General features: G+C 38.4%; 1 protein-coding gene across 3 annotated transcripts in view; it reads right to left on the bottom strand.

Annotated features, from left to right (window-relative positions):
* NALCN (sodium leak channel, non-selective) overlaps positions 1–21,191 on the bottom strand; it is a 240,213-nt gene that overhangs the window by 42,028 nt on the left and 176,994 nt on the right. For all 3 annotated transcript variants that reach the window (XM_054162907.1, XM_054162905.1, XM_054162906.1), the window contains 3 exons: positions 20,485–20,621; positions 18,656–18,797; positions 7,029–7,102 (listed from right to left, as the gene is read on the bottom strand). In XM_054162907.1, the coding sequence (XP_054018882.1) occupies positions 7,029–7,102; positions 18,656–18,797; positions 20,485–20,621 (353 nt within the window). The remainder of the gene's footprint in view (positions 1–7,028; positions 7,103–18,655; positions 18,798–20,484; positions 20,622–21,191) is intronic.

Raw genomic sequence — 21,191 nt, 5'->3', positions numbered from 1 at the left:
TAAAAACTCCTGAGTTATGCCTGCTTAAGGAGAGAGAAAAACATTACTGAAAACACCATGAGCTGGAGTCCCATAGTTACTAAGAAAGAAGCCATAGTCTAAAGAGACAAAACATAAAACATATTCAGAAAAACTTGTTGCAAGTGATTTAGAACTGAGTAATAAAAGTCCATTATTGAATGTAAGCAGATTTCTATGATTCTATGATTAAAAAAAAAAAAAAAAAGATACTACAGGTATGCCTTTTATAATCATTGAATAACAGAATCATTTAGGCTGGAAATGACCTTTAAGTTCATCAAGCCCAACTGTAAACTTAACATTGCCAAGCCCGCCACTAAACCATGTTCCTAAAACCCACATCTGCACACCTTTGAAATAACTCCACAGATGCTGACCGCTTCCCTGGATAGCCCGTTCAATGCTTGACAGCCCTTCTAGTAAAGAAATTCTCCTAATACCCAATCTAAACCTCCCCTGGCACAACTTGAGGCCATTTCCTCTTGTATTGCTTTTTACTTGGGAGAAGAGACTGACACCCATCTTGCTACAACCTCCTTTCAGGGAGTTATATAGAGCAATAAGGTTTCTCCCCTGAGCCTCCTTTTTTCCAGACTAAATCCCAGTTCCCTCAGCACCTCCTCATAACACTCATTTTCTAGACCCTTCACAGTTTAATTGCTTTTCTTTGGACATGCTCCGGTACCTCAATATCTTTTTTGTAGTGAGGGTCCCAAAACTTAACAAGATATTCGAGGTGTAGCCTTATCAGTGCTGAGTACAGGGGCATGACCCCTTCCCTGGTTCTGCTGGCCACAGTTTCTGCTAAAGGCCAGGATGCTGTTGGCTTTCTTGGTCACCTGGGCATGCTGCTAGCTCATATTCACCTGGCTGTTAATCAACACACCCAGATCCTTTTCCACTGGACAGCTTCCAGCCACTCTTCCCCAAGTGTTGCATGGAGTTGTTGTGACCCAAGTGCAGGACCCAGAACTCAGCTTTGTTAAAAACATATTTTCAATAAGATCATAAATAAAAGATATTAAAGAGAACTGGCCCCAAAACTAAGCCCTGGGGAAGACTGCTCCTGACCAGCCATCAACTGGCTTTATCTCTATTCACCACAACTCTTTGAGACCAACCATCCAGCCAGGTTTTAACTCAGTGAAGAGTACACCCATCCTTAGATAGTGATCTAACAAGATGTAACAGTCAGAAGAAGTACAGGCATGAAACTTGCTTTCAAGACAAGAAGCAGTGCTCACAACATGAGTGAAAAACGAGTTGGAAACACTGAAGATAGTGCAGAAGAAATTAAACTTGCTGGAGGAGGTTATTGCTGCTGAGGGAAATGCATTGTAATTTTCAGAAAGAAATGGAGTTGTTTGTAATTGAGAGGCACTACTAAATGTGACCATGTTTTGAAATGTTGTTCTGTCTGTGACTCACTTCGATCTTGCTTCATTTTCCTGAGAAAAGTAAAATCTCCACCTCAGAATGGATTTACATGAAGAATTAAGCCTCTGTGCTCTAACAGTAGCAGGGGCAATGCAAATCACTGGGCAAAGTACCCAAGTAGTAGATAGATCCTTGACTCTGTTCCCAGGACTAACTGCACTAAGACCTCAAAGTGAAGGTTAGTTTCTGTGGTGAAGGCACATTATGCCCAGATACTGAATCTTGTCCCAGCATGTGGACAAGTTCCCCCTCCTTCAGGAGGAAGACAAAAGCCAAGGCATTAGCCAGGCCGCACGCACCCAGCGCATGCAGTGCTTGTGCAAATATCAAATATGGGCAGAATTCTAGCTTCACACTTTCTATAGGCTGAAGCTAGTTGTTTATGAGAGTGCCCATTGGTCAAACCCAGCCTCGAGGAATCTATAAGTATCACCCCAGTTGGTAAACAAGTTGCCCCCTCTTTCACTTTTTCTCTGTACTTGCTCAAGAGAGTAACTCTCGAGCTGCAGCCTCTGTCATTGAGCTTATTGTTGTTAGCTTCTGTTATACATGCACACATACTGAAAGCCTCTGCATCATGAGAAGCAGTTGAAGGATTATCTCCACAGAGGGAGGATCTTTGCTAAGCCCGAGGAACCCAGCGTTGCCACAGCCAGTCGTATTGACCGGGACAGCCCACCGTGCCACCGGAGGACTGGACCAACCCCCGAGGGTAAGATCTGCCCAGTTGCCGGGGAGAAGGGACTTGATTGAGACCGAGTCCACATATGCCTAGCCCCGCCGTAGCGGGAGAGAAGCCATCATGTGTGAGCCCTGTGAACTTCAGGGAAGACCAAATCATTGTTCATGCCTATACTGCACTGAACTTGGGACCACTCCGAACGTCCCGCTGTTCCTTTAAGCCCAGCAAATGAGAAGCCACTGCTTAACACACGGGCAACCGTCGCCCCACTCTGTTGTGCGAGCCGACTCCTGAGGGCTGACCCTACGGGCTGACCCCGACCAGGACTGATCCCTGTTGCCTGGAAGGAATCGACCCGAGTCCTGAAAGAAACCTGCTTTTGAGCTAAGCCCAGGTTCCATTATTCCTTCTCCACTACTGCGGAGAGAGGAGACAGTAACCCAACATCGCCGACTAACTCGACTAGGAACCAGTCCAGCGACAGTCATCTGCAGGACCCCTACTTTGCTACAAACTACAGCTACAGAGTATCTTCTACGTGCTTTCCATCCACTAGCACTCAGTTCAAAGTATCCGCGTCTAGCAGAGTAATCGCTGACGTGCAAGAAGATTATAATACTGCTGCGTATAGCCAGGAGCTCCCCGCGTCCCGCCGAGTCGCCATCTAGTGGCCAAGCGGTGGAACTGCACCCTTTGTTGTATAAATGTAATAGATAGCTCAATTAAGTTCTAATCATAACACTAAGCCACTTGTGGAATCTATTTCATGAACGTGCACTAGAACATGTATATAAGTTGGTGATTCATCGGTTATTAATAGTTTGATAATTAATAAAAATAGTATTTTCATAATTCATAACCTCTTCACCACAGTTTCCAAGCAAAGATCTTCGGAAAACAGATAGTTCTCCTAGAGTGCAGTTAAGTAAGTTGATGGAAAATGCAGACAACTGAGACACCTGTTTTACTGCAAAATGTAACATTAGGTAAGCAGGCAAGACACCTAGGATTGAATGTCTCTCTGAGTGGCTGAAGCTTATTTATGTCCCTCTTCCTCCTCCTGGGGAAGAAAATGTCAAGCTGCAGTTCAATTCATAAACAGCAAAACAAGGTTTGGATAGAGGAATATGCACAGGAGACATAAAGGTACCTCTGTGTAATGCATGTTCCTTCCATGCAGTTGGTTATATTGAAACATTCAGAATTTGATTGAAATCTAATTTGTCAATGTTTAAAAAGTAGAAGGAAAAAGGTAAGAGGTGGACTTAAGCTATAACTCACTTAATGTTGCCTTTTCAGTACGGCAATTTGATCAAATTGAAATTGCCCATGGGCAGCTTTACTGTGGAGTACTGTTGCTTTAGATAAATGCTTCTCAATTCAGGTAGACAAAAATTAAAAAGATGCTAGAAGAATTTTTCTTTTCCAGAAGGGACATTCTGAGTTATCTCTTATTGTTCTTGACATAAGTGCCGTTTCTCCTTTTATCAGATACTCTGAATAGCTGAGACTCAGCTACACTTACCAAGGAGCAGACTGCATTTACAACTAGAGTAAAAATAAGAAAAAAATTCTCTCCTGTCTTGTGAGTTTGAGTTTTCCTATGTTTCTAGAACTGAATCTAAAGTTTCAGCTGTAAATTTTATCATTTCTTACAATTTCTTTCTCTGTAAAACTCCCCTGCACCAACACTTGCATCCACATGGACACATTAGCAGCGCTCAGGACTGGCCTGCCCATCACTGGCAATGCTCTTGATCAGCATGTTCACCAGATACATCATCAACATAATTTTCATATGCTGGAACAGATGCATTGGAGATGTCACAGTTCAGAGGTTATTTAGTATGTTTGAGGCAATAACAAATAACAATAAACAGTATTTGCTTCTTTTTCTCAGGAGAGTAAGACTGCCTCTTTGTAAATGACTTAACAAGCATTGGAAAGCATTAGAGGACATATGATCCCACAATTTTCTTACTTAACAGAAGTTCTCTCCAGTTGTCTGTGTTCCTATAAACTTCATTGCTGATGACCCAGGAAGTAGATGGGGAAGCACAGTAAATGCAAATTAAATTAATAGATGAATTAAAACAAATTAATAGATCAGTACGTGAAAACTTTTTCTCCGAAACCTTTCTTCAGAGGAATTCAGGTGAATTGATGAGAAGTCCTCCTAGACACAAAACATTGGCCGAAGCTGTACTCTGGAGGACCAAGTGCAGTCAGAGGATTGAAACTGGAAGGACTGATTTCTGATTCTGTCCTGGTACCTCTGAGAATTTAGTGAACTACAAACAGTTTGCTCAGATTATCCTTCCACTCTTCAGACTTCTCCAAAAAGGGAGAAAGTTCTGTGCTTTTAGAAGAATTCATCATAATTCTGAATTTAAATTTGCATTAGATGAGTTTTTCTATGTATGAAAAGACTGGAACCCCTACAGATGTCACAGTTGTAAAAATGTTTTTAAATATATAAAAAAAGGAGAGTACTCTCTTTGTCCATGTGCTCCCCCTCTGGTGTAGTATAAGAAACATACCAAATAAACTGACATTTGTGTAAAGCTAGAGATGTTAATAACATTTCACAGTTGTAACATAACATAGAATTTCATTATAAATGTTTTAGTGAAACATTGCTACAAAGCCTGTATCTAAAACCACATTTTAAAATATTTTTTGATTAGGACAAAGAGATTTGTATTTACCTATCTGAAACAGCAATGCCTGTGAAATCAAGGTATATTCATGTAACTGAAAGAAATGTTTACAAATAGAGCTTTAAGTTTTGTTAAAATGGAATCCTTATGGTCTTGTAGTTACAATTCTCAATCTTGACAAATAGTATTCGAGTTAGTAATTGTTCATGTTTTCATTATCATGGGTTTAAAAACAGATAAAGTTTCACAATAATTTCTGTCTTTTGCCCTGTGCTGTATTCTTATAGAGTATCAAAAAGAACTAGAGCTGTAATATTTCTGACATGGCATGTAATTACTAGGCAGTTTTCAAGCAGCTTTGTAATTCACACTGAATTCCTAGTGCACCACTCCTCATAAAACACTGCCGTACTTAATCTGAACCCAGAGGTGCCCTTCTCAGACCAATTATTTCTGTTCATATTTTCCTGGGACCACTCATCCACAATAATCTGGAGATGTACCTGATTTGGTGAGAATGTGTGATGGCCTAACTCACACACATCAACAAAAGCTCAGCTGAACCCAGTCGGGGAAGAGAAATGGAGCTGTATTTTATAAGCAATAATGGAATGCAATGAATATTTACAAAATATACAGTATTTACAATATAATACAGGTATTTATAAAAAGCAAACAGCACAGAAATCCTCCTTGGGCAGGAGAATTACACCTCGCCTACTCCCAACCTCCCCCTCCCTTTTCCCTCTAGTTAATTAGAAGAAAAGAGAAAAGGAAAGATATGTTAAGAAGGATTTTAGTTAGCTCAAAAGTGTTGTTGGTAAGTCAGTAATGCTTATCTCAAGTTTTGCTGATAAGCGGTCTCTCTCTGTCCAGGACAGCAACGTGCATGCCAGCAGAAAGAGATGGAATGAGACTGAGAGAAAAGAATGTGAGAGATATTGCTATGGTACATCTCACATCTGACCAATGAAATTCATTTAGAATAATCTTTGTTTTCCTTTTTACACCTGTCGTAGTTTGGGCTGGGTGCCCTCTGCTACAGGGGTGTTTCCTGTGTCCAGAAGTCCATCCCAGTGGGTGGACTCAGGAAGTTAGGTATTTCTACCATAATCCCTTGCACCACTATAAATTTTGCGGTGGGGTCTGGCACTTCCTCTTTCTTTCCCTCTCCGAGACTTGGTAACTGGGGGAGAGATCTCCCGGCCATGGGCCTGATTGGGCCCAAGGCCACTGGGGGATGGGCAGTCTCAGATCTGGCCAGCTGAGACCAGCCTAATAGTAGGGGGCGGAAGGAGGAGCCCTGGGGGTTTTGGATGCACCCTCAGGTGGGGTTTGGGGTCTTTCTGGGTTTACTTTGGTTCCTTTCTTGTCACTATGTTTCCTTTTGTGCACACTCACTGTTCTCTATTTAAACTCTCCACTACCTTTGCAATCAGTTTGTCTGAGTCATTATTTCTGCACGTGGTGGGGAGGGGGTTTGCCCCAACCCATTACAACACCCGACTGTAGATCTGCTGGGAATTTTTTTTAAAGGCACAGCCTAAATAGTCACAGAATGTAAATATTAAAAAAAAAAAAAAAAAAAAAAAAGGCTCTATAAATTATGGCCATTGATAATGCACTTAGTGTCAGTGCCAGGCATTTTAATGTAAAACCAATAGGGGCATGAAAAACTGCAGTATGGTGTTACCCATATGATAACTTTGTAAATGGGTATTAGAGACTTGGGTGAAGACTTATTTGATAAAGAATACCAAAAAGATTGATCATGATTAACACATTTAGGAAATCCTTCCACTGAAGTCACAGTTCTGAAGCATTCGTGATTGTATATTTCCTACTGTGGGTTATGATTAGGTGTAGCCTATGCTTTATAGTGTGTAGCCCCTGCAAACATTTATGTGTGTATATACACAAGAACTAGGCCAGAATACTTTAGGCAAAATAACATTGCTTATGAACAGACATTTTTTTGTTAATTTAGAAGGAAGAAGTGAAAAGAGCTGGAACATGATCTTTCTGCAAGACACAGAATCCAAATACATACTGAAGAGAAATTCCTCTGTTGTTGCTGCTCAAGGACATAAAAGAACCATTTAAAATTATGTTATGTATAATGAAGGCAACAGACATCCTACAAAGGGATACAGTAACATTCATGAAAAACAAGGTCTTGAGAAACCAGATGACAGTCAAAACAATCTCAAATCACTGCTGATTCTTACCTTAAAATTTTATTGATTGCTGTCTCTTTTTCCAGAAGATTTCTTGCTCTGATGCTGAAAACAGATTTACGGAGCTAAAAAAATAGAGAAAAAGAGAATGCACTTTTTAACTGCTGTAAAATACAACATGTTTATGTGGTGGACCAATGGAACATTATGATGCTGAGTGCATGTAAAGTTAAACATCTAATGTTCTCTATCATAAAGCTGTTTTTCACGATTTGTAGCATGGGTGTTCTCTTCAGGAAAAGGATGGTGGAAAAGATCAAAATGATCACATAGACCATATTCTTTGAGACATGTCTAAGACCCCAGCCTTGTCTTGCAGCTTTTCTCTTCACTATCCCAATCCTGAGCTAATTCTGGGTAGAAAGAAGCAGCTAGTTTTGTTGACTAGCATGAATGTAATTCCTTTTGTTACAGATTTCTTCTCCGGCTGGTCAAGTAGTATCTTTGTTTTAATTCTTGCTACTTCTCCCCTTTGGATTTTGACTAGGCTGTATCATAATCTGGACTATACAAGAAGAGCCAGCTAACAAAGCTTAGATGTACGATTTTAGTCCCTACAGCTAGGTGAGATGAAAGTAGGCCCCTTTTTTTCCCTCCCAATGTAAGAGGAACAAAATGTGGTGAGGAAAATGTCCTTGTGCTTGCCTCTGGTCATGAACTGTGTTATAGGCATATTCTTGTGAACAAGACTTCCTGATCATGAAAGGACTGAGGTACATGAAAAAATAAGCACTTAATTCCTAAACAAGTGATTAATAAACATTTCAAATCAAGGAACTTACCACAGCTGAAGAATTTAGCTGAAGCATTGAACCTCTGATGAAAAGAAAGCCTGTGGCACCTAGCAAGACTTAACTCTGTCAACTGTTGGGAGATTGTTATCGTGAAGCAAATGGGTGAGAGAAATTTGGGAGCTCCTAGCAATGCGTTCCCCATTTTTAATTGATCTGAAATGGAATCTCTAAGCACATTACTTTAAAATATTTATTATAACTGTTGGATTTATTTAACTGATTGGTGTCGCAGTATCACAGTATCACAGTATCGCTAAGGTTGGAAGAGACCTCGAGGATCATCAAGTCCAACCTGTCACCACAAACCTCATGACTAGACCATGGCACCAAGTGCCATGTCCAAACTCCTCTTGAACACCTCCAGGGACAGTGACTCCACCACCTCCCCGGGCAGCCGATTCCAATGACGAATGACTCTCTCGGCGAAGAACTTTCTCCTCACCTTGAGCCTAAACTTCCCCTGGCACAGCTTGAGACCATGTCCCCTTGTTCTGGTGCTGGTTGCCTGGGAGAAGAGACCAACCCCTTCCTGGTAGTTGTAGAGGGCAATGAGGTCACCCCTGAGCCTCCTCTTCTCCAGGCTAAACAATCCCAGCTCCCTCAGCCTCTCCTCATAGGGCTTGTGCTCAAGGCCTCTCACCAGCCTTGTTGCCCTCGTGTCTGAGCTATGGACGTAAGTAATGGATTTCTAAAACACTACCTCAGATTCAGAGTCATTCTACAAATAATTTTGCTAGAACACCTCTCATGACGCAGAGTGGCTCTGATTCACAGTAATATCTCTGACTTTGGAGATAAAAAAAAAGCCTAGAAAATAACTTAGAACTTGCTGGTTATATAGAATATCACTAAAATGGTTACTGCTTTGTAAGCCACACTTGTAACAACAGCAAGCTGCAACCTCTTTTCCAACACCTGCTTTTTTAAGCCTGGCTTTAACCTTTTCTAAGTCCCAACACATCTCTGTACAGCCTGCGGAAGCAGGACAGGGAGGATTTCAAGACACCATTATTTTGATATTCTGTGGGTTCCTTAAAAAAAATTACAACTTGAAAACTGAAGTAAATGAAGTAATACTTCAGAATGTAGCTTTGATAATGAGGTATTGAAATTTCTGTTAGGATTTATAAAATAGTAAGAGGCTTGTTGAATATTTGAATATAAACGAAACCCAGTTGTTCCATTACTTTGATATGGTCAACATAAATTGACAGGATGAGATAAGCCACCCTATTAAATATTGTGTAGTGGTAAATATTTCATATATTGAAATATATTTGTATAGGATTTAACTTATTTGCAGTACCTCAGCACAGGTTTACTGGATTTATCAGAATGGTACCTTATTATGGATTTAGATATAGCTGACAATAGTGAAAGCAATGGCAACTCTTTCACATCTTCTCTCTTTTAATGTCAGTGAAATTAATTAACTGATTTTTCCCCTTATCAGGACTGCAGAAATAAGCCTGCAAACCACAGAGGTATCTATCCTTTTGTAAGGAGTTAGGTAACAATTTTTTTTAGGTTTCAGCAAGGAACATCAAACTTCTGGGAATAATAAAGTTGGAAAAAACAGCTGCCTTGTTTCAGCTGCTTTTTCCCCCTGTTATAAATAGTTGGTTTAGAATAATTGCAATGACACCAAACATCAGGGAAAAAGAATGTGTGCTGTCTACTAATGCTCTTTAGGACTTAGGAGTCCTTGCTTCAACAGAACCCGGGTGAATAAATCTTAAATTTAAAATATCCAGAAGAAGGGATATGAGATAATATGTTTAGATACACACGGCTGATGTGTTCATCATGTTTAAAGGAGTCAGCAGTCAGTCAGAGAACAACATGCATATGTCAATTTGCATGCTGAAGAAAATCAAACACTGCTATAGATTTTCCAAATGTCTCCTTATTTCTCTATTAGAAAAATAAACCAAACTGCTTTCCATTTAATTTTCAAAATTTGCATAGCACACCAGGAAAATGCAGTGGAACTGTGCAAAAAGAAAATTAAGGTGGTGATCAGTATTTTGTTTAATAATGTCTAGATGCTGCATGCTGGTGTAGAAGGAGGCTGGCAATTAAAACTTGTGATACCTGCCGAGTTCTTGAATGTTGCAGAGGAAATTATAAGCAGTGTTAATGTACAAAAGACATTACTTGATCAGATGATGTGGATTTAAATAAGTATAGTGTACTCTACTGAGGTTAGTTTAGGGTGTATCTGTTTAGCCTGCTGGGTTTTTTATTACAGACTGTCATGTACTGTGAGGACACCCTCAGTGTATCTTTATTAGACATTATTTATTTATTTACTTTGTTATGCAGCCTATATGTACACCTAGTACAGAATTAAGTGTCATATGGCTTCTTGCTATAAAGCACTACTTTTTAGCACACAACACTGTCCTGAAATCACCTAATGACATCTGATTACCGTTAAATACGTTTTCAACACAACATTTAAAAGAACTCCTGCAGTCTACTTTAATCTTTAAGGAACAGCTGTGACAGGTCAGCAAATTACTGATAATATTTCCCAGATGAAAAGGTTTTAGATGGAAAATGTGTGCTCCTGAGAAACCATGAATAAAGCTCATGCTTTGTATTCCATGTTCTTTTATTTACACAGATGTGACCACAAGACACAGAACTAGGAAATCGACAGGCAGGTGCTTCATCCACAAGTACTGGCACCCAACACTGCTGCTGTTGGCAGGACAGACTTCAGGCAGATGGAATAACTCAGTCCTGTTAGTGTGAACTCAATCTGAATGCTACATCCTAGGAGATCCCATTAGTCCAAAATGACAAGGACAAAGCAATAAACCACTGCTAACTGTTGTAAAAGAGGCTGAATCAGAGAACATTGCTGCTCTGCAAGTGCCACCCGCTGCTTTGAAAAGGTACTGCAGACATTTTAAATGAGAAGATTTATTTAGTAGTATATCATAAAAATCTAGAAAAATCCTTGGCATAAGATTAAAAGCAAAGAAACACAGGATTGTACTTTTGCTGGGTGACAGCTAATGACTGTGGGCTAGAATCACAAAATCATAGAATCAATAAGGTTGGAAAAGACTAGTGCTACAGTCTAGGAGTATTGGCCCAGCACTGCTGATTTCATCCAATTTATAGCAGCTAAGATACAGCTCAGCGGTTTCAAGTCTAGAAAAATGTTATTCATCATCAAGACTTTCACATAATTGGCCAGTCACATTTTTTCCTTGCACAAACCTAAGCAAGCATTGCATAAAACTATCATTTTCAACTTGATTATGGCAGAGCATTGTATGCTACCAACAGGCAAAAACTGTGGTGATGTAGTGTATTATTTTTGTATCAGACCACTGCAGAGTTGGCAAGAGAGACAAGTGTTGGTGGCAGTTCATAACACAATGTGAGACAAGGTCGTAAGTTAATAATGAGATATAAATGTCTGAAATGATTGGTTGACAATGGGGGGTAAAAAAAGAAGTGCATGTAATGTATTTTTCTAACACAATTTCTTAACTGTTCTATGAAAATTAGGAATTTTAGCTTAGTACTGTTGGCAGCAATCTTTTATTGGCAACTGCAGGACCATATGGGAATAGTCTTCTACATCATGCCAGAAATTCCAGGCAAGGAAAAAAAAATTATCAATGCTTCTGTTTCAGTTTGGACTTTGTTGGATGACAACTGATGGTTTATGTAGACTTCCAGAATGAACAGCTTGTTAGGTATTGCATTGTTATTTAAACATGCACAGCTTCTAGGGAAAATATGGAGAGTCAGCACAGTATGTGATATATCAAAGTAACTTTTAAGAAACAGTGAGGAAATATTTGGGCAGAATCTCTTCAAAACTTGAATTCTACTTATGCATCTTTGGCTTAAAGAGATGTGGCTCTATCAAAATGAAAGCAATAAAAACACAAAGACTGATAGAATGATAGACTGCAAGTTGTTGGTAGGTAACTAACAAAATGGTCAGAAGAATTTAAGCAGGTTAAGTGACTACATCCTATAGAAATCAGTGGCGAATTGCTTTACATCTTTTGAGTACTTTGCCTAAGGCCTGCAGAATCATAAAGCATGAAATTATAAGGAAACTCTAGAGATCATCAAATCCACTTCCCTCTATCAGAGTGGTACTAAGTATTTCCATTTGGACTTTGAAAAGATGGTCCTTGGCAAGGTTGTCCTCCATAACGCACAGGCTTGTTAAACAGTCAAGAAACTGGTCTAGCATTAGGTAGGTGCTTCATGGAGTCAAAGGCTGTCCCTTTCAATCAGATGTCTAGAATGAGAAGTGGGCATAATCTCCTTAATTCTTGGGAGTCATTGACCTGGAATTGCCTTAATTCCTCTTGCAGCCCTTGATTGCTTCCCGTCTCTCAAAGAAAGCCATGTTCTTCTGATTAGCTGATTATTGGTCTGGGAAACCTACATGTTCTTTCATAAAGCAGGTCTAAAGAATGACATTGAAGCTGGTGAAGGGTCTAGAAAACAAGTTTTATGAAGATTGGCTGAAGGAACAGGGGTTGTTTAGCCTCTTGTTAACATGCCTGTAATTCCTTTCACCAAAACAAAATGATCATGAGTATATTTAATCAGTTCTTGTGAGTGAGTCTTGTGAGTGGATGAGGGAAATTGAAAGGTTTGGTAAAGATCTAGATTCCTCAGTAGGAGCAAGGAAAAGGAGAGTACAAGGCTCAAATAGACAAGCTACCCGTACCCCAGCCCTTCATTGCCTCTCTGTTCACTCCAAATGATTCTGTTACATACAGCAACCCTAAAAATTTTGCCATGTCTGTATTTTGTTTATCAGTCCCTTGTGTCTTAATGAATCTTCAGAGACTTGTTATTGAGCCCTTGAAATCTTTTAGCACAAAACTGAGGAAAGTGAATGCCAGAAAGAAGGGCTGAATTATGCACTTTTTGAAAATGGCAAAGTATCCAGTCCCCAGCCTCCTTTCTCTCAGAATGTCATTGAATACTGGTCTATTCCAGGCAGAATTCTGAACACACTATGTAGAGGCAAAGGTGACAAAGCAATTTAAATTCATCAGAAGCCACAGACTGACCTTAACAAGAACAGTGTTGATAGTATTGCAGTTCTTCTCTGCTCTGAAGGCAAACATGGTCAGAAGTTAAACATTACCAGATGAAATGTGTCTGTGGTAAAATACTTAATAAGAAAAGTGCCTTTTTCTATGAATTGATTATTTAGACACAGAGACATAGGTACATTGTTACATATCTAATTTCTCTGAAAAGTAAAAAAATCTTTAAAAAATGCAAAATAGGCAAAGAAATCTCATTAACTTTTACAAAACCCGAAGTACACCACTGCATTTTTATATATTAAGCTTTGCAGAAAGATCTGATGAGAACAGACATGAGACAAAAATAATCTTTGAAAATCAAGACTGTAATAAGCAAGAAAATGCTGTATTCATGAGCCTTTTTCATTCCAGCAGGTAGATTGTTTTAATGATTTTCTGAATGTTATAGCTAGATAGATTTTTGCAATGTCCTGTGAATGACATAAATAGGTAAGACTGAAGCATTTGGCTGTGTTTAATTAACAAGTGGTATATGGAAACTAAACTTGTAGGACTGAGTTCTACTCATAAACGCAATAAAGGAAGATTAAGTTTGTTGATATTCAGAATTATTTTTGTTGATATTCAGAAAAAAATGTAGTATTTATTATTGTTTAAAAAGAAATAATCTTTTCTATTTGGAATTCATGTGCAATTACACTTTATTAGTTTCTGCTATATTCAAAATGATTGTGATAATTTATTTCAAATTACTTAAAGAAAAGAACAATCAGGAACACAACAGAATGCTATTGTACCTGTTGTGCAAAATTATGCTTTGTACAATAGAATGCCTAAAATAAAGTTCAGAAGAGGTTGATTAACTTAGAATACAAGTTTGTTACAGTAAGAAGTAGAAACTCTGGAAAGGACAAAAAATGTTTATTAGTATGTCTTCAAGCCTGATGATTTTCTGAAAGATAGCTTCGGACATGCAGTCTTCAGTACTAAAAGCTAGGTCTTAGAAAAGCTGAAAGGCTGTTTCAGCTTTTACGATTACATATACTTTCTGAAAGGAAAAGTCCTTCCAGAATATACTTAGAATATTCCTTGTCCTTTTTGGAAAAGCAGGATAGCTAATGAAAGAATCTGAGCATAGATCTGATAAAGATATAGTATGTTCTGAATCAGTGTGTGAAATTGTAAACTGATAAAAATGTGATCTTTCCCTGAGGTGCTGAGAGATAATTATTTCTATATAAACCAATGGATGTTGATCTCCAAGAAAATTTTGAGACCCTTCCAGGAGGAGCTTTATAATCAGGCTGATGCTTGTGTTCCATCTCATCTAATTTTAGTGGGTATCATCAGGATCATACCTGGGAAAGAAGGCAAACAGCCTAACAAAAAAGGGTGCAAAGCTCAGCAGCACACTTTGCAAAGCAACTCAGGTCATCATGAATATATCACTTCAGTGCTCTGGCTCCCAAAAGAGCACAGAATCCAACACAAGATCTGCTGCTTAATATTCATAGTTCTCCACAGTAATAGCTCTGGCTGTTGCTGAGATCAGCTCTCACTTTCTGACCATGACCTCCTGTGATACAGATACATTCTGCTCCAAGTAAGAAATTAAGGGGATAGGCATATAGTGTGGGAAGTTGAGCTTTCACAGGAGATAGAATTCAGTGATGGATCTTGCTCCCACAGTAAAAAACCAGGCATAGCTACTAATTTAACTTCTTACAGAGATAAACTTCATATATGTGAAAGGAAATAGAAAGCAAACAGGATGATAGAGAGGAAAGAAAAAATACATTTGCTCCTATGCAATTAATCTCACGAATGAAGAAATAAGGGAACTGGATTGTTTATAGTCCTTCAACTGAATAGGAGATGCTCAAAGTTTGAATTACAAAATGCATGGATATATTAAATGCTGTTTGATAATTCAGTCCTGCTATGCCACTGCTGTAAATGTGCACATGGGTATCTGTACATATTGAGTCACGGACATTTTCAAAGCCCGTCTCATGATCCTGCTGGTTTTGATCTTTAACAGCAATGTGGTAAGTAACCAGTTCAGGAATGCCCTCCTCACAGCAATTTTCCACAGGGCTTCCTAAAGTTGTATGTCTCTTAAGAAAGCTGAGGTGTTTATGTGCTCCTCTGATTCTAATCTTGAAGTTAAGGCGCCAAGGCCAATGCTCTGCAGCTAACTCAGCTGTATTTTACTGGACACCTGAGTTGTTGTAAATCTTACAGCTCATTCAGTTATTCGTCCCTTGAAACTTGCTGTGACTATCCCTCAGGCTCTTGAGAGAGCCAACACAGTGAGATGTCCTTATTTTCCGTCAACTTCCTTGCTTCTCATTTACCCATTCACACAAAAATGATGTTTTCATAGTTCATCCATTTCTCCTCTCCAAGAAGTTACTGAACTATTGGTTAGCTAAGCAAATTCCCAGCATATTGTGAATAATTTTCATACAAATATGGAAGTATAAAACCCTTTGCTCTGTCTGTGAAACTTTCCTTCTCCCACATCCACAATGTTATTTAATGCCGTAATTCCTTCTTTTCATCTTATAACCCTTTCCTCAGATGCCTTTTTTTTCCCCGTTAGTTTTATAACAGCACTATCTCCTTTCCCAGGTAACCAGCACCAGAACAAGAGGACACAGTCTCAAGCTGTACCAGGGGAGGTTTAGGGTCGAGGTGAGGAGAAAGTTCTTCCCAGAAAGAGAGATAGGCCATTGGAATGTGCTGCCCAGGAGTCACCATCCCAAGTGTTCAAAAAGGAACTGGATGTGGCACTTGGAGCCATGGTTTAGTTGTCATGAGGTGTTGGGTGACAGGTTGGACTTGCTGATCTCTGAGGTCTTTTCCAACCTCATTGATTCTATGATTCTATGATTCTTATACAGTTTTTCTGAGCAGTCTTTCTTCTTTCATCAGAAAGTATTTTCATGGTATTTCATACTACAACAGGGCTAGCCTCACCAACCTGGACAGTCCTGGCTTCTCTGTTTAGACCCAGAGCTCTTCAACTTATCCCTTCAGACCACACCAGGACAGACTAGCTCAGAGTGTAGTGGAAGAGGTCTGCAGTGAGATCAATGCATTTAAAAAATTTGCTCAGCAGGACCTCAAGAAGAGTGCTAAAAATGACCATCCTGCATTTCCAGCAGTGTTAAGTTTCGATAACCACACAGAAACCCAGTTTTATACAAAAAGTTACAGATAGCCCTAGGCAGATCAGCTAAAGCATCTTGATAAGCTGCCTCCCAAGTATCTTTAACTGAGACACTCAGGTGTTGCTGGCTTTGGATGTAGAAGAATGAACGTACCACAGTCTGTCTGCCTGCAGGCACTCAGCCCCTATACTCCAGTCAACAGTCAACTCCAGTCAAGTGTAAAAGGTAAAGGACATCTACATATCTAAAAATATTTTTTCTATATTAGTGTTTGGTTAGTTTATTACTCTGATTATAGTTTAGAAATTTGGAAAAGTTAGAAAAACTTCTGTCATGCTCAGATTTGACTAGAAAAAAAGAAATATAGAAAAGAAATCTATTTTTCAAAGCTTTGTCTAAAGCTTTTTATTTTGGCAAAGATGAAAAAAAATTCAATGTGCCTGTAATCGTGCTTGTGGTAATATAGAAAAATAAACATTTTTTCCAGTTACCTTGGAAAGTTAAAATACGTTAAAAACCAAAGAAAGCCATGAAAATCTATCCCCCTGTAACAACTTAAAACACATATTCAAAGAAGTGGGTAATTATAATACTGAAAAGACCTACTAAATGAATTATATAAGAGAACAAAACCCAATTTATTGTATTGATCACCATAAATTATTGATTTTTAACAAAACCCCCTCAACACCATATATGTAATGACAGATTTTTAGAGAAAGGAAATGAGTGTTCCTGAAATGGAAATAAGGGAATGTCCTTTTAAAGCATATCTTCAGCAGGTGTGAAATGCAGAAATACTGATGAAAGTCCAGGAGAAACTGAAGGAACTAGCCACAATTCAAGCACCACAAAGGAAGGAGAGTCAAATCTGTCAGGATAATCTGGCCATTTGATTCCACCCTATTTTTTTCATCAACCATCTTGCAAAAAAAGTAAAAATTTTCTGAAGCCATTGCAGTGCTATCAGGAGCAGTGTGAGTGCATCCTACAAGGCACTGGGATTAGATAAGTATTTGGCCAGGTTTCCTTTTTTATGAACAAAAGTAGAGTATGCATGCAAGGCTTACAAATTTAAGTGCAACCAGCTGTTTCAAGCTTGTTTTAAGGATAAGGTATTTTTAAGAAGATTTGTTCATATAAAAAGTGAGGTTGCCTTGGTAACTGTAACTATAGAAAGCCAGAGTAATTACTTTCACAAAATCCTTCCCAGTGCTTTCTCCCTTTTAATAGGAGCATGTAAATACCTTGTTCTAAGCTACATTTATCAGAAATATTACTCATCATTGATTCTACCCTTGAGGCACAGGAATCTAAAAAGATGTGCTAAAAGCAGGTTGACAATGCAAAACCAATTTGTAAACGCTTGGTGAAAAAAAAGATAGTCAGATCATGCATATTTGCTCTTGGAGGGAAGTGAAAATTTGAAAAGAATTCAGCATTCTCTTTTCATATTGCAAGATCTCATTGAATAAACTGTGCCAGATATTTATCTGTCTTCAAACACAGGAGACACACCTTCAAACACAGTGTTTGAGAACTATCATTTGTGATATCTGACATAGTTCTGTTGCCCCCTAGGCTTGTCATTTAATAACCAATTTTTCTGCTGCGCTTGTTAGAGATGATGTCCATTTAGGATTGATTCCTTCCTAAGGCCTTCCTTGCCTGTTAAATACTACTTTGCCACAGGCCATGATATTCAGCTTTGGTTTACTGACACCATAGAATACATTGGCCACAAGAATGGGTTCTGCCCTTGAAATAGGTATGGAAATTATCAGCAATTTGCAAATTCTTTCCATTTGTTGTCAGAAGAGCATTATTTTCTGCCTGTACCACTGCTGTCCTGAGTTACAGCTGCAAACCACATATGAGGAAAGCCAAAATTATATATCTATTTGTATCAATGTAGATGACATTAGAAATCTGAGACCAGTATCTTCCATCTTGCACAGGGATTTTTTTCTCTCTTGTAGTTCAGCAAATTATCTGAAGTTGAACACATTCACTTACACTGCATCATCATCAACATTCTAAGCAGTCCTGATATTTTTTGAATTCAAACACCCATGCCAGTCCAATGCTAGCAGCATTGGGTATGCTAGCAAAATGGGTATGAAATATGTATGTTCACAATCTCTTTTTCAGCAATTCCCATGCCTACACAGATGCAGTTCTTAAAGTTTTACACGTTTCCTGTGACCACACGAAGTCTGTGCTTCAGAGGAGTGTCTTTTCAATGCTCTAGCAGTATCAAGGCATTCAAAAATCCAGTATTATGTTCACAAACTTCAATTTTCCACTAGCTTTTCAGGGATTAACAGCAAGACTACTTTAAAAAATATCTTCTTAAAATAGATGTGTTGACAAAATTTTGTATCAAATCTTGAATTTTGAAGTCAAAGGCGACAGGGAAATTTAAACCAAATGAGGAACTGCTGTGATGTCTATTTTTAGGTTAAATGATAGTGTTTTACCCTGTGTTCTGTCATCCTAGCTTGTGTTCACTTTTAGGAAGATTGACAAACTGACTAACCTGAGGTCTTTTCTCCTAATAGTCAAGGAAAGGCATATAGTGCCCTATACTCTTGATTTACCTTTTGATCAATGTATTTGTTGTCTTCAATTGCTGATCTTTTAGGGTGGTCACAAGAGGAAGAAGATGCTGAAGGAAGTCTTCGTAGCAAACAGCTGGTATCTTGTTGCTGCCGATCAATAAATTGCTTCATAAAACTTTCCCTTGTAAAAAAATAGAAGATAGCAATGGATTAAAACCCCAAAAAGAGGCAATATTTGTTCCTCCTTACAGGTAACAACGCATTATTACTAAGATGGGTAGACTGCAAGAAAGAATTGTTCTAGGCCATAGACAGACAGAATGCCAAAACAACTTTTAAAAGTGGAATTAATTTATCAAAGAAACCCATATGTGAATTGAGAAATTAGTGACTTGCACATAGTTTCAAATAAATTATTTTTACTCCTTTTACTATTTAGTTAGGTAGTTTCCAGTTGTAAAAAAAAAGTGCCTTTTGCAGTTTTCATCTCTTTTGAACTCATTAAATAGTGAGTTGTTACTTCAATGTAAATCAAATGCTGATATAATCCACAGGAAACATACACTCTGCAAGAAATTCTTTCTTGAGGATTTCAGGCAACATCTGTTCATGTAACTGCTTTGAATGCCAGTACTAAAGTGCTTCAGCAATTCCATGCCTCACATATTCTGTGTTTAAAACAGAAGCATTTCTGTTTACCACATATATTTATCTTACTGTATTTTAAGTCTAGTGAAGTTGCCCTATTTTTAGTGTAAATTGACTGTGTTAAAACTTATTTTTATCTGGAGACATGATTCTACATAGTGCAATAGTTTCAGATTTAAAGATATGATGTGCTAGTGATAGTTTGAAATCTGTTTCAGTAGTTAGTATGACCATGTCTAGAATTTGCTGGGAAAAATACAGCCAGAAAGAAATACCACAAAATACTATGATTAGGAGAAGAATGCCCTCAATAACCAGAGAGTGTTTTGATAATAAAAACAAATGCCCCCACAATAACCAAAGAGTGTTTTCATACTAAAAGTGAAACCACTGTGGCTGGTTGGAAGGTTGTTTTTCCTGATGCTTCTGACCAGCATTATTCCTTTCATTCAGCTAAGATGATACAAACATGTCAAAATAGTTGCCTTATCTTCCTTTAGAGTTTAATCATAAGAAATGTAATCTCAGGAGACTCAAAACAATTACCGCTGGCTTTCACACTGTCCTCTTTCATGGCAAGTGTTTGGGGGCGATACTGGAATGGGCATGGCCAGAGGACCTGTTTGGCCAGACTGTGCTGTTTCAGTGCTCTTATCAGCCTGTACTTGCTAGAGTAGCACTTGGATTTCTGTAAGCTTTTTTTGAGACCACACCAGGAAGGACTGTAACTGGTGATCTAGTAGCTAACTGAGGGTCTGATCTTTAAAATGAGTTTTACAGGAAAGTGGTAACTATGCAAACACAAAAAGGGGACAAGGTCACCACAGAATAACTGGTATTGGGTGGCCTGATTTGCTGCCAGTTGCCCTTATCTTTAAAAAAGCTACATGGGAATTGATTAAACTGCCAGTTGTCTGTAAGACAAGAATCTAAAATCTAAAAGGGAGTGGAGAAACGCAAGCACACTTTCCAATTGTATTGTAGTTGTGACAGTTTTTCTGACTCTAGTACCCTCCATTATTATAAGGAATTATTAATTTGAAAGCAAAAATGAGGTAAAACAAAAATGTTACATCATTGTGATATCAATGCTAATTCAGCTTGATTTCTGACTTTCTGAATTATCTGCCTAATTCACAGGCAAACTAGTTACAACACATAGGGTGCTACAAGGCACCAGACAAGTTTACAGAGTATTAGTAAAGGAAATATTTCAATACCTTATTTTTGGAACTGTGAAATCTGAAGGAAGCTTGGAGATTTTCACCATTTGTGGCCTGTTTGGAAATTTTTCAAAGATGCGCAGACGCAATGGAAGCTTCTCCTTTGTATCTGCATTTGCTTCACTTTGTTTTAGCTGAAAACAAGGAAATGGAAAAAAAAAGATACAGTAAGGGAAATTTTGCACTGAAACATCCCAGCCTTGTTTTTCAGAATCCAAGTAATAATGGCAATCATCTAAAGAAACAGAAGATGGCAGCAAAGAACTACAGAGAGTAAATTTGATACTCAAGAGTTTATTGGTCTACTTATGGGAGAGGCTGACAAATACCTAGCAATACCATGCCTTTAACTGAAAGTCGCAAAATGAGAGGATTGATAATAATTTTAATTTCAAAATATGAAGGTATTAGTGTCCTATTCATTTATTTCTGTTTTCTTCACAGATCCCTAACACTTTATCAAGCAAATAAACACTCACGATCTTTCCTGTATATGCTGACAGCTCTTTGATCTTCAAATAGGACACAGCATTTTTAAAGGGAGCAATTTTAAAGGAACCCAGCTCTCCGAACATGAAAATAACAGGAAAATTAGATTCAGATGAGTGTTGTAAGTAATAAAAAAAGTCTCAAAAGAATCCATCAGCAATTGTGATACTGAGCTGCAGCAAACCACGTAACGAATGTTGCATTTGTAAGTATCC

This window comes from Dryobates pubescens, chromosome 7 (assembly GCF_014839835.1).
Source record: "Dryobates pubescens isolate bDryPub1 chromosome 7, bDryPub1.pri, whole genome shotgun sequence".
NCBI classification, from domain to species: domain Eukaryota; kingdom Metazoa; phylum Chordata; class Aves; order Piciformes; family Picidae; genus Dryobates; species Dryobates pubescens.
Note: the sequence above shows the minus strand (reverse complement) of the source record. Positions and strands in the feature narration are given on the sequence as shown.